Source organism: Wyeomyia smithii, chromosome 1, assembly GCF_029784165.1.
Source record: "Wyeomyia smithii strain HCP4-BCI-WySm-NY-G18 chromosome 1, ASM2978416v1, whole genome shotgun sequence".
In the NCBI taxonomy this organism is placed as follows: Eukaryota; Metazoa; Arthropoda; class Insecta; order Diptera; family Culicidae; genus Wyeomyia; species Wyeomyia smithii.
The window spans coordinates 30,864,850-30,877,658 of record NC_073694.1 but is presented as its reverse complement, the minus strand read 5'-3'; the positions used below and the strand labels follow the sequence as shown (position 1 = coordinate 30,877,658).

Below are 12,809 nucleotides of genomic sequence, written 5' to 3'. Positions count from 1 at the left end.
TAAAGTACCGTTTCTCAGAACCCTAATAGCCTGTTGAGCAAAAAGAGTTCTCACCGAGCTTCCAAAAACACATCGTTCAAATTTTAGTGCCCAATGAATAAAGTGTTGATCTTATATACATTGTATATATAAAAAAATCACATCTTATGGGGACACAAATTTTCTCCAAAGAAAATTTGAAAGTATGAAGGACCTGTTCATTAGCATTTGTTATTTGTAAGGCTATAAATACCTCATTCTTCTAATTTGAAAAATTGAAATTTTGAAATGAAAGAACACTATCAAACTCATCGATTCAGTTCAAGTAACGACACTTATTGACATAGGGTGGTAGTTGATATGATATAAAATATACAGAACAGAAGTTAACTCCGCATTTAGACGAATCACAGAATGAATCCGTAAAATAAAATATTTAATGAGCTGTGAAATGGAAAGTAAAAGTGAGAAGCAAAGCTATTAATTACGGTTCAGGATTATTGATCGACCCCCAAATGAACGCGAAGATGATGAGAGTTCACTCGAAACTGACAACATTTGGCAGTTTTCGTATTCTTGTTGTTCTCCGCTTTCAACTGATTCGCACAGCACAGCTTCTACCCTCAAAAAGTGCTGTTTGGTAAAAACTTAAATTTTCAACCAAAAATCAAGTAAATTATTGAAAAAATTGGTTTAAGTGTGTAATCAACTATAACTAAATACGTTTCAATATTGTTATCTAGCAATATAGCTCGGATGGTCTGTAGAAATGTCGATTTCGGATGATTAGCTGCTTTCACATCGTCGACAAAGGCTCTTTCTTGGTGGCATTAGAACAACAACAAGTGAAGTTGTAAGTGTATGATACTGCGCGTTTTTTGTTGAATTCCGCCCCTCTACGGTAGCCGCCTGATGGTGCATTTTCAAGGCCGCTTCGCTAGCTAAGTTTGCCTTCTTGTACCTCAACGCACGAAAGCGTCACAGTTATTATGGTGGGTATGAGTAACTTCACGCTGGATCCGGCAATATTAGGCGCAGGAAGCAGCGGCGCTGGCCGGAAGCATGAACTGGAACGCAAAGCGCTGGCGGATGAGTTGCTCACGGTGGTGAAGGAGTGTCAGAAAAAGTACGGCAGCAAAACCGAACTTGCTACGGAAAGCGATTCAAGGTAGGACTAAATTGGACTATTCCTATTCAAAGTAGGATATAAATAAAATGACCTAGAAAATGTTTGTTTGTTTCAGGATTGTACTGCTATGTGATACTTGGGAACGCGCGTTATCGCATGGACTGAAATCAAGCGCGTCACTTTTAAAAAACGTGGCTGATTTGGTAGCCGGAGGCAATTTAGAAGCACCCAACTTTTGGGATTTTGCGTTTAAGCATCTGACCAATCATGAGAAGGAACGATTTTCCACACTACGGCACGTTTGGACTAATGGAGGCAAAGGGAAAGCCTTACTGAGGGCAATTTTGAATGAGCGCGCCTTGGAGCGGTATATTTTAATCTGGCTGAGTGACGAACAATTGCTGCAGGAGAACTACGAAGTTTGGGCGTTAATTAGAGATAAGGAAATAACTGGTTTGTTACCGGATATGGCTGCAGGACTAAGTACTATATTGTTTGCTATTGCAATCGATGCTCCGGAATTGAATGCTGTTATTAAAATTAAACCAGAAAAATCCGAGCCTATAATAGCGACTCAGCGTCCAGCAAATCCAGCTCGCAAAATAAACATAGTCCAACGAGAAATACTCGAAGAAGGCAAAACTTCATCTCCAGTTCTTAATCTCTCCACAGCGCTGATTCAGCCCGCCCAAAGGCGAACAGCTAACATTGATATTATAAGGGAGTATACTCATGTAGAACCTAACCAGCGAACACAGGAAGCATACTCGGTTGAGGATGCATTGAATAATCTAGCCATTAGTCAAGAAATACGACGACAATCGACACCAGCAGAAAGGGTAAATTTAGCATCCAAATTCGCTAATTCAGGAGCAAGTGTTATAGCAACAAGTCCTGACTGCACAGCGTTGGAAGCTTCAGAAGACAGCATCCTTGGGAACTTTTCGCTAGATATGTCCAACGCTACTACAACAGCCTCGAACACTTCCAGTACGTCCTGTTCGGCTTCTTCGGCAAACGATCAAGCCCTCGATGTTGAAAGCTACTTAGTAGTAGTTGACAAGTTAAAAAAGAAGCTGGCAGATTCCGAAGAGCGGTGCCAAATGTTGGAGGCTCGCGTAGCCGAACTTAGTCTGTGAGTAACCCCGACTGTTTTAAATTTCAAATTATTCTAACATTTTAAACACTATTTTTACGCAGAGAAAACCATCGACTCCGCATGCTGACCCGTCCGAATCGGCTGTCGCTTATGCATTTCCAGATTTCAATCCCAAAAGCGATCCTGCGGACGCCAGTCAGTGCCCGACGACGGGAGCATTATTGCTATGAAATTCGGATAGCACCTGGAGGAGGCGATGGTGGTTCAACCATGGGATCAGTATCATCAACCGACACTGTTTCCAACGAAGGGTGGTCCGTCTTCAGGCGGTACAGTGACTTCTACCGGTTGCATAAACGACTCCAGCGAGAACATCCCTCCGTTAAGTCTCTTGATTTTCCACCAAAGAAGAAGATTGGTAATATGGTAGGTTCGATTGCTATTTGATATTGTTTCGAAAATCAGTAGACAAGTATCTTTGCAGAACCCACAGTTCGTGGAACAGCGCCGTCAGCGGTTGCAAGTTTACCTGAACAGTCTGTTCATTGTCGTTATGCCGGAAGTATCGGCCTGCACTACCCGATCCCAGCTGGAGCAAGTGTTTCCATTTCTGCGTGATGCGGTTCTGTAGATCATTGCGACTCTGCGAAATATCACGATTAAGAATAAGATTATACGATTGTACGAGAACGGTAAATCTCGATTTGATATAAGATTTTAAAACTAACGCTTATAAAATAACAAGTAGGAAGCTAAAGTTTACTACACCTTTGTCAAATGTGTAGATGCACAGACTAGTTCTTGCTTTCGTTCGAATCAAATTCGTTTCAAAGTATTGGAGGTTCGTAATCTGAACTTTTTGTATGAATAATGAATTCAGCCGTGAACAAAAAAAGGAGTGATGATACTAATTCAATGTAAGGGAAACGCAGTATATTTAACTGTTTAGATCAGTCTTGTTTGGTGTTTAGATGTTGATATAGTTAACCAATTATGTTTTGTAAAAATAGATGACTGTATAATTAAACTGAATATATGCACCTTTTCTTAGTCACCGTTGTCGGCATTGGATTTTTCGCGCTGTTCGTTCAATTGACTTTCTGGTAGAACTCTTCCCACAGTAATTCTTTCCGCTGGTTACCATATCTTACTCGCTTTTTCAATTGTTCAGATAGACACCTAATGTCTAGTCTTGCCATGCACGATCATTTAAGCTCATTCTCCAACACAAGCCAGTAGTTCATTTAAAGAGTACAATTACGAAAAACTTTGTATGACGAGCTTGAAGTCCCTAAGTAGTACTAGAACTTTGTTGAAAAGGGATTGTTCAACCCCGTTATTTGGACAAAACAACCAAATGTTTATTTTAACTATTGAAGGCATTACAACTGTTGTTGAGAAATTGTTTGAATATTTTACATACGAAAAATAGTTAGTATATTAGTTTTTTTCCTGAGACAGTGTGGAGCAAATCGTGTCAGAACGAATAGATGTTCGTTAAGCCAGAAAGCATTTGCCATCCCCTTGCCTACTGGCAAACGTTTGCTGTGGTACGTTCACAACTGACGATAACGGGGCGTTCACATTACAATTTTAGCTGTAATTAACGTCAATGTCATTATGACATTTTCTATCGCTCACTTTCGCAATTTTTGAAAGTTTTTTCTCATCGATCCTCTCTCGTGTACCAACCTCATTTCTCACGGCTGAACGCAAGCAGTCGCCTTTGGAGCATCGAACGGTATGGTTGTGTTTGGTGTTTGAACGTATTTTGCCGTGTGTGATCATCCATCAGTCAGTCAACCAGCAGAAGAAAACTTTCGCGAGAAGGGAGAAAACGAAGCGCGACTTGACTGAAAGAGAGAATCGAATCGAATCGAGAGATCAACACGCAAGCAGACGACGGACCGTACGAAAAAAAACACAAGAGAAGAAGCCATTTTTCATTCTCCGATCGTGGCCGCAGCAGCAGTGGTGTGCACAAAAGTGAAGAAAAAACGGGAAAATCTGTGGAAAATTAATCATTTTTCTTTGGCAATTCAAGCTTGAGTGGACAAATAAACCAAATACAATGCAGGAATAGAACTGCAATTACGAGTGCGGGCTGCATGCTGTCACAGGAAGTCTGGCCATCTGATTTTCTGTTCTGCCCCGGTCATGCTGAAAAAGCAGAAAATTTGAGTTTCTTTTTTTCTTTCGCTTGGATTGGTTCGTGGGTGCTGGAAGGGTGTAAAAGTGTAGCGGAAAAGCTTCCGGACAACGAGCAAAGCGACGACGACAGAAGAAGCGCAGTAGCAGCAGCAGTGTGAAACGGGTGCAGGAAAAAATTTGATCGATATTTTCCACCATAATGGTAGCGCGTTTGGCGTAGCTGTTCCGTTTAATTTTTCCGTCGATTGGCAACACCATTCCTGCCGGGGCTAGACCAACGTTGCCGGAAACAAGCAAACATCAGCGCAGTGCAATTTGTCTTGCTGCAGAAAGAAGTATATTTTTTTTCTTTGTGTTAGAGTTAAACTCACATGAAAACGTGTAAAATTGTGATTTTCCAAGTCTTAAACCTATTTTTGTGTAAGCCTAAGTGTAGATTTTGTTTTATCCAATCCGGACTAACTGGAGTTTTGGAATACTCGCCTTCATCAAATTAGAAGCCCGACCTGAGGAGTGAACACATAGGAGCATCGAAACGACGACGGCATCCAGATCGAAAAAATGTCGGGTGATCGGGAGATTCCGGCTGAGGATAGCATCAAGGTGGTGTGCCGTTTTCGTCCATTGAACGATAGTGAAGAACGAGCCGGATCGAAGTTTATAGTCAAGTTTCCTTCTGGACCAGAGGAGAACTGTCTCTCTATAGGGGTAAGTGCCACACCAATTATGCAGCAGTGGGTGGGTGTGAAAAGTTGGTCCAAGTGGCGACAACAAAACCATCCACGAACCTTTTGCTTACATAAGCTTGGGCTAAGAGGAAGTGAGGTTTTTTTCTGCTTGTGGGAGCAGGGATGAGGGAATGATTCATTCTAAACGTTCTCACCTCCCGATGAAATCGTGGGACGGAGTAGTGTGTGTATAGGCATTATTGATTTCCCGATGGCTAGCAAGGCAAGAAAGCGGAGTTCTGTTTTGTTTGTATAAGTTGAAAATGGAGGTTTCGAGAGATCGTCGGCTCCATGCCGCAGTGGGTTGCGTATTGTTTCGCCTGGCTTTGTTTCACAACAACTGTATTTGAAGTAAAAGCCAGTGCCGGGTTATTCTCTATATTTTTATGTATATATATAATCGCTCGAGCAATCATGGTCCGAAGCAGCTGCACTCTAGTGCACAGACGGACATCCAAACGTAAAAGTTTCTCTTCGGTAAGGTCGTTCCACGTGAAGCCACCAATAAAATTGATTGGAAAAGGTGCTTGGACTAGCGCTGGGAGGAAACAAAAAAAAAATCGTGTTATTGATATGATATTGTCAAATAAAATATTCTTCAGTTTGACGGACTTCACTTTTACTAGTTTTTATCAGGGTTATTACTCGTCAAATGACATAGTCTTTACAGTAATAACAAAAATTGGTCGATATTAGCTATGAATACAGGTTTGTTTATAGGTACATAATTGGTTACAAAAGACTTTTTATCGAAGTAAACATTGAATAGGAACTACCTGGAAAAAACATTTTCATTCTAGTTTTCATTCAAATAAAAGCAAACTAAAAAGGATTGTGTACAGCAAATAACAATATTCGTGATTGTCTCTGAATTCCCAGACAAACAAAAGCGACCGTTCAGTATCCCCTTAAAAATATGTGATCCATAGAAACAAAAGGGGTCTTCACATCGAGCTCGTATACGAATACCGAGCCGTAAACTGCGTATCTTCCATTACTCGTCAATGGAGGTGAGTATTTTTACGGCTGGGTATTTGTTTACGAGCTCGACATGAATCCCCCTAAAGTTTTCCAAAAATTCGCCCTGCCTAACTTTGAGTTAAAATGGTACAGGTCGGACTCGATTATCCGGAACAGCAAAAAAAATTATTCCGGATAATCGAATCACAGGAATCACAAGCGTAACCAGAAATTATTTCTGAGGGGTAAAATCTTGAGAAGCGATAAATAAATTGAACATTGACTATTTCCACTCAACTCGAACATGTCCCAAACATGCCGTAAGTGACATAAATACAGTGATCACCCGATTATATCTCACCCTGATGATTTTTGGCGTGATAAAATAGGGAAAGTGATAAAATCGGGAAATTTTTAAAATTTTATTGTTTTTTATTGAAGATGTTAAATCAGTAACTAAATACGTAAAATCAGCGATTTTATTTTTTGGAAAATTTATCTGTACAAACATATGAAAAAAGCTGCAGATGTTTTTTTTTTCATAAATCGATATATCTGAATAATGACAAAAAATGGAGAAAAGTTGTCAAGGGATGAACTTGAGAAAACTTGAGATCCGATACTGAAAAAAAATTTCAAAAACAAAAAGTGACTAAAAAAATCGATCATCACTATTTTTTTAAAACATTTTTTTAGATAGATAATTCAGTTGCCTAAAACTTTTCTGAACAAACTTAAAAAAATAAAAAACCTAAAAAAATCGATGTAAAGTTGCAAATAAATTACAATTAAGTTTTTTATTCGTTCATGGTTTTTGTTTGAATTGGTAAAATGAATTACTTGCTTTTTTGTAGCGCAGTACCATAAGCAAAATATTAGATGTTCTCACAACACTAAACTTTGCCGATATCTCTCACATATTGCAACCTGAAAAAACTTAAAATGTAAATAACGTTTTTTAATGCCTTCTCATAGAAAAAGTTCAAAGTTTCTTGTTTTGAGATCACCTAATACTTTGCCTAAGGCACCAAGCGTCTATCTTTATCTAATGAAAAAGTAAATATTCTATCTCACTTTTAGGAGGATTGATCACCCAGCTTTCTACATCAAAAGATGCGTTTTCAAATATTTTGAAACTTCTCTGAACATATTATACCGTTATAATAAACATTTGTATCACTATTCAATTATTCGCACGATAACAGCAAAATGTAACATTGTGCATCGGTTGAATTTTTAATGTAAACTGCATCCAGAATGATACACAGAATTATGAAAAATATCTTAAATATTGAAGCGTAATAGAAAATAAGTTCACCCTGACATTTTTTTAATGAAATGTTTAATGATGATAAAATCGGGTGAAAAATGTGATAAAATCGGGGGCAGATAAAATCGAGTACAGATATAATCGGGTGATTACTGTAGTCACAAATATGCCAGGATGGATGGTAAAGGAAAAATTTCGGAATAAAAATTAAAAACGAACACCAAAAAAATAAAATTCCGGATATTCGAGTCCGAACTGTAACAGGTTTACTTCATTTCTTTTAAGTTGCATTATTAAAGTCACCTTGGGTTCATTATTTGATTTGATGTTCAAAATTTCCTGTGGGTTCATTGTTCAGCAGTTAAAATTGATCAAAAGCTTCAAGATCGAATTTCCACGAGCATTAAACCAATCACGTGCGAGAAGCGCACTTGGCACAGACTTCATGACCAACTGCCTACTGTTATATCCTCTATATCAGTGGCAAAAAAAAAATACAGAATCCAGAAACCGGAAAAATCAGGTCAAAGTCAACGAATTCACTGAAAAACTATCTGTATTTTTTTTTACCGAGAGGCGATTATTTCAAATGGCTTTTGAGCGCTACAACAAAGTTTTTTAGCATAAAAGGCTAATATCTGGCCTTTTTGTCTATCTCGCACTTTTTTTTCGTTCTAAAGGGAGAGCTTGTAGCCCTACTTGTTTGTATTAAAAGGGGAGCTCTAGTCCTCTTTGACAAGCGAATGGTCATAAGTAAGAATCTCAGTTGAATTAGACCTTTCGGTTTTAGAATATTTTGAATATTGAATATTTTTTAAATAATTTATCAAAAAGTTGTAATTCGAACAACTTTGGTAGCCAAAAAAAAATTGTTGCGAACGGACACGGCTCGGGAAAAAAATCAACAAAGGTAAAAATCACAAAAAAAGTCTTAATGGAGTAACTTGAAATAAAAAAGTGTATCGAAGATTCTATTTAATATTTGAATCAGTGCGTAAATAACACAAAACCTTGTCTTCAACTATCTCTTGACAGAAGTGTTTGATGTGGGCAATTGGTAAGTTATACTGACGAATATATTTTCAGAAAATCGTTGTCAGGCTTGGGACCTTGTGGGAAAGTTTTGAAAAACTATCGAAAAACGCTCTATATTAGTGAACGAAAACAATGAGTGTTTTCTAAGAAAAATACAGTCACCTCACAGCTCAGATGCATGTAAGATACTCTATGGATCGCTGTTTTCTCTCGAAATCTCTCCTGTGACATACCATCCAATTAGGTTTATTACCGTCTTGTACCATAATCCCACGACTAATACATTGTCGCTTCCAAGAATGGAAAAGCTACTCATTTGAAAACCATCTCTAGCTTGAAGTGCTACAGTTTTTGATTTTGATGTACAATCGGTCCACATTCATATATATAATATGTACCAAAGTTTAGTTGAGTGTATTATACGAAGCCATGTGGAAAGCACACATTATTTTAAACTACACTGCTTCGAACAAGCACACTCATTTCGTGTATATTATCGGTTGGATATGTGGATGACGCGATGCAGAGACCGTGACCTCATCCGGAACAACACAGCACTTCGCCTCCCTGCCAGTAGTAGTTCGCTTGCCATGTTAGGGGTACAGTTGCGCGTACTGGCAGAGTCCACTCGATGTATCACTGTCGGAGAATGGACTGCCCAAAAGCTAGCGCTGTGTTTGCTCTACTAGGCTCGTGTTTTCTGCTCTACTGAGACCGACTAAAGCCAACTGCATGGCACAAATGTCGCTCGAAAAAGAAAAGAGAGCAAGCTGATTAACGCGTAAACTGATTATGACAATAGCGTCTTTACGAGAGAAGCATGTGATTACCGGTGACGTGTTCGACTTTGCTCTGTTAAGTATATTGTAATGCATTTAATGTGCACATGTTCTGATTTTCTGACTTAATTGTTACTAAACTTGTTCTGCTAGTTTTTTTTTCCACCCAAAATAAATACTATATCACCATTCTAAAATTAGTTCACAGTTTCATTCAACTTTATTTAATTGAATGTAAATTCCGCTCACTATGGTTACTTCCGATAACTGGGTATTAAAATGTTATTCGCATCCTCGAACCTCCAAACATTCTGTGTAACCTTCGGTCGACATTTTTGAAGAAGATTCCGTTAGTCGCCAGTAGGACCCGTCATAATAAAACCGCACACACATACACGCATACACGTTCGAGAGAATCGTCGATGCGATGAGCGATGAGCAATACGAATTCCATTCCGTACCATTATATCCCGTGCAGCCCGTTGGGGGTGGTAAACAAAAGTTTCTCGTTAGGGAGGGTGGTAGGGAAGTTGTGGCCATGAACATAGAGGACATGCCCGAAAACCGTTTTTCCCTCTATGGCGTAGCATCATCAGAGAAAACAAAACATACACTTGAGCTCAAGGTCAGACGCCATTTGGTGTCACTAAAATCATGAAAAAGGCTCGTCGTTAGATGTTTTTGCAGTTCCCAATGAACTTCAGGCGGGGCCCTAATCGTGCTAGCATCGTACGGTAATTGGGGGGTTATTTTTTACCAGAAACGTGGTCGTTGTGATGTCCCTTAAGCTGGAAGTACAAAGTCAGCAGAACAAAGAGTTAATAGCATGAAAATTTAGTGCTCAATCGTTGCTCATTTAATGCCATATCGCCGAATTTAATGCTCCATCATTTCTTTGAAAAATGCTCTTGTTTGCTAGCTTAAGAAAATAGCTAGCAGACAATATAGGAAAATAGCATTTTTAGTCACAAAACAGTTCTATAACGGTCAAAAACATTTAATGCTCATCTAATGCTCTTGAAAAAACCTGATGATCATGATAATTTTATTGATTTTGTATAAATTTTTCAATAATATGATAACCCGATTAAACAATTATAACAAACGGGTATCACAAATATATCTGAACTTGATAGAAATAACAAAGACTGCAATATTCTTGATATGCCAGAATGATAAAAAGTACAGAATTATATCAAATTCTGTTATCATACACTTGAATGTTCAAAAGAGTATGATAACCCGATTAAACAATTATAACAAACGGGTATCACAAATATATCTGAACTTGATAGAAATAACAAAGACTGCAATATTCTGATATGCCAGAATGATAAAAAGTACAGAATTATATCAAATTCTGTTATCATACACTTGAATGTTCAAAAGAGTGTTTTTCGAAAGCATATTTATAACAGAATTTATTATTTAATTGACAAAATAGTGTACATTCTAACTAACTCTGATCTTTTTCTGCCAAAAACCTTACAAAACTTGCTTTTTGTTATAATCAGTAAGTAATTTTGATATTTTAACTATTAACGAGACCAAGTTTAGAACACAAGTTGATGCAAAACAGTGCGTACTAATATATCAAGATTTGTTATAATCCTGATATTTTTGACTGATCGGGAATAACATGATAATACATGAATAGCTTAAATTTTTTCAAACATTTCCTCTGCAAACAATTAGAATCCTATTGATACGATTAGATACCAATTAAATGCTCTCATATGCGAGCAGTTTCAATAACTTAGGTGCATTTTTCATTGAATAAATTTTTTTCACAAATATTGTTCTGCTAGCTTAAGAAAAAAGTTAGCAGAACATTGGCCAGAAACAGCATTTTCAAGCAATGAACTGTTGTAGAATGGTCATAATAATTTAATGCACATTGAATGCTCTTGAAAAAAAACCTGATTTTCATGATAATTTTATTGATTTTGTATAAATTTTCCAATAATATAATAATACATGAAAAGCTGCAATTTTTTCAAACATTTTTCTCTGAAAACAATAAGAATCCTTTTGATACGATTAGCTACCAATTAAATGCTTCCATATGCGAGCAGTTTCAATAACTTAGGTGCATTTTTCATTAAATAATTTTTTTTTTCAAAAATATTGTTCTGCTAGCTTAAGAAAAAAGTTAGCAGGACATTGGCCAGAAACAGCATTTTTAAGCAATAACCTGTTGTAGAATGGTCATAATAATTTAATGCTCATTAAATGCTTTTGAAAAAACCTGATTTCCATGATAATTTTATTGATTTTGTATAAATTTTTCAATAATATGATAAAAACATGATAATACATGAATAGCTTAAATTTTTTCAAATATTTCCTCTGAAAACAATCAGAATCTTTTTGATACGATTAGATACCAATTAAATGCTTCCATATGCGACCAGTTCCAGTAAATTAAATGCATTTTCCATTAAATATATAGCACATCAAATTCAGTACCCAACGAATCACGGGTTGAAACCCTAATTTCGTACCCTTTTCTATAACAATAGCTTCTATGGCTATTTTCTAGCAACTGTTGGTCCCTTTTTTCGATTTGTTGGGTACTATTTGGTCACGTTTTACATCAACTTAGTCACTAAAATAACTGTTTCTGACATCGTTGACCACTACCAGCCCTGCTGCTTAGGCAAGGTTCAACTATTATAATATCAGTGAGATGTTTTTCAACTGATTTTTAAGTTTTGCATTATTCATTATTTTTTAAACCTTGCGGTTTTGTCGAATCTCCCTATCCCTTTCTGTAAACGCACAACATGCTGAAGTGATGAACACACACTCTAACGTCAGTGTCAGCTTCAAATGACCAAATGTCCTAAAAAATATTAACTATGCTTCAATATTCTATTCACTTTTTTAATTACTCCTACTGGTGAGCAAGTTGCATAAAATCTCCTGTCTTTATCCTTCTGCACAAAATCAATTTCTCTCTTACCATCGCAAAGCATAATAAGTGACGGGCTCACGAGAATTTTGCGCGCGAGTTGTCTCATGTCCGCGACGCCCATGCACCTCATTCGTTTTGTCTAAAACGAGAGATATCTTTGTGTACGTCGCAAAAGAATTCCCATTTCCATGTGACGCGCAGTCACGGAAACCAGATGTGCAGATTTGTCTGCAAAATGCAGATTTTTAGTGTCTGTGTGTAGATTTTTATTGCTTCGCAGATATTTGCAGGTTTTCCATAGTTTCTGCAGATTTTTGTCAGAGTCTCCTTATATTTGGGCAGATTTTTTCAAAATGTGTGCAGATTTTTGCCGGCGCGAGCGAAATTTTTTCCAATCACGGATAGTTTTTCTTTCAGATTTCAAGCAGATTTTTCCGGTTTTTCGAGCAGTTGCAGACATTTTTCAAAAACATCTGGCATCTCTGCGCGTAGTAGCGTAGAGTCCACCTGTGTAACATGTGCACTGCACAGGTACTCTGTTACCTAATATCCAAACTCATGCAATTATCGAAGAATAATAATAATTAAAAAAACAAGTGAGCATGCTAGCGAGGCCTTTTAATTCAAAGTATGGAACGCTTTTGTTTGATTTTCTTCTTTAATATACGGAAAAAGAACTTAAGTTAATGTTTGTGTACATGTAGCAAAATCAGCCTCGCGACGCCTTTGGTGACGCGACAAGGCTCGTAGGCCGAAAGCACA

General features: G+C 37.5%; 2 protein-coding genes across 3 annotated transcripts in view; both read left to right on the top strand.

The window, feature by feature from the left end:
• The first annotated feature begins 564 nt into the window (after positions 1–564).
• LOC129724226 (sorting nexin-29) lies at positions 565–3,261 on the top strand. 2 transcript variants are annotated; one of them, XM_055678942.1, is made up of 5 exons: positions 565–650; positions 723–1,147; positions 1,224–2,243; positions 2,309–2,633; positions 2,692–3,261. In XM_055678942.1, the coding sequence occupies exons 2-5, from the start codon at positions 969–971 to the stop codon at positions 2,836–2,838; spliced, it is 1,671 nt and encodes a 556-aa protein (XP_055534917.1). In that variant the 5' UTR covers positions 565–650; positions 723–968; the 3' UTR covers positions 2,839–3,261. The 2 variants fall into 2 exon arrangements, with proteins under 2 accessions (XP_055534917.1, XP_055534926.1); XM_055678951.1 differs by having other exon boundaries at positions 580–1,147.
• A 671-nt stretch (positions 3,262–3,932) lies between these two features.
• Positions 3,933–12,809, top strand: part of LOC129732814 (kinesin heavy chain-like) — a 41,089-nt gene continuing 32,212 nt past the window's right edge. Inside the window, exon 1 of the mRNA XM_055694128.1 lies at positions 3,933–5,066. Within this exon, the coding sequence (XP_055550103.1) occupies positions 4,920–5,066 (147 nt within the window). The 5' untranslated portion in view covers positions 3,933–4,919. The remainder of the gene's footprint in view (positions 5,067–12,809) is intronic.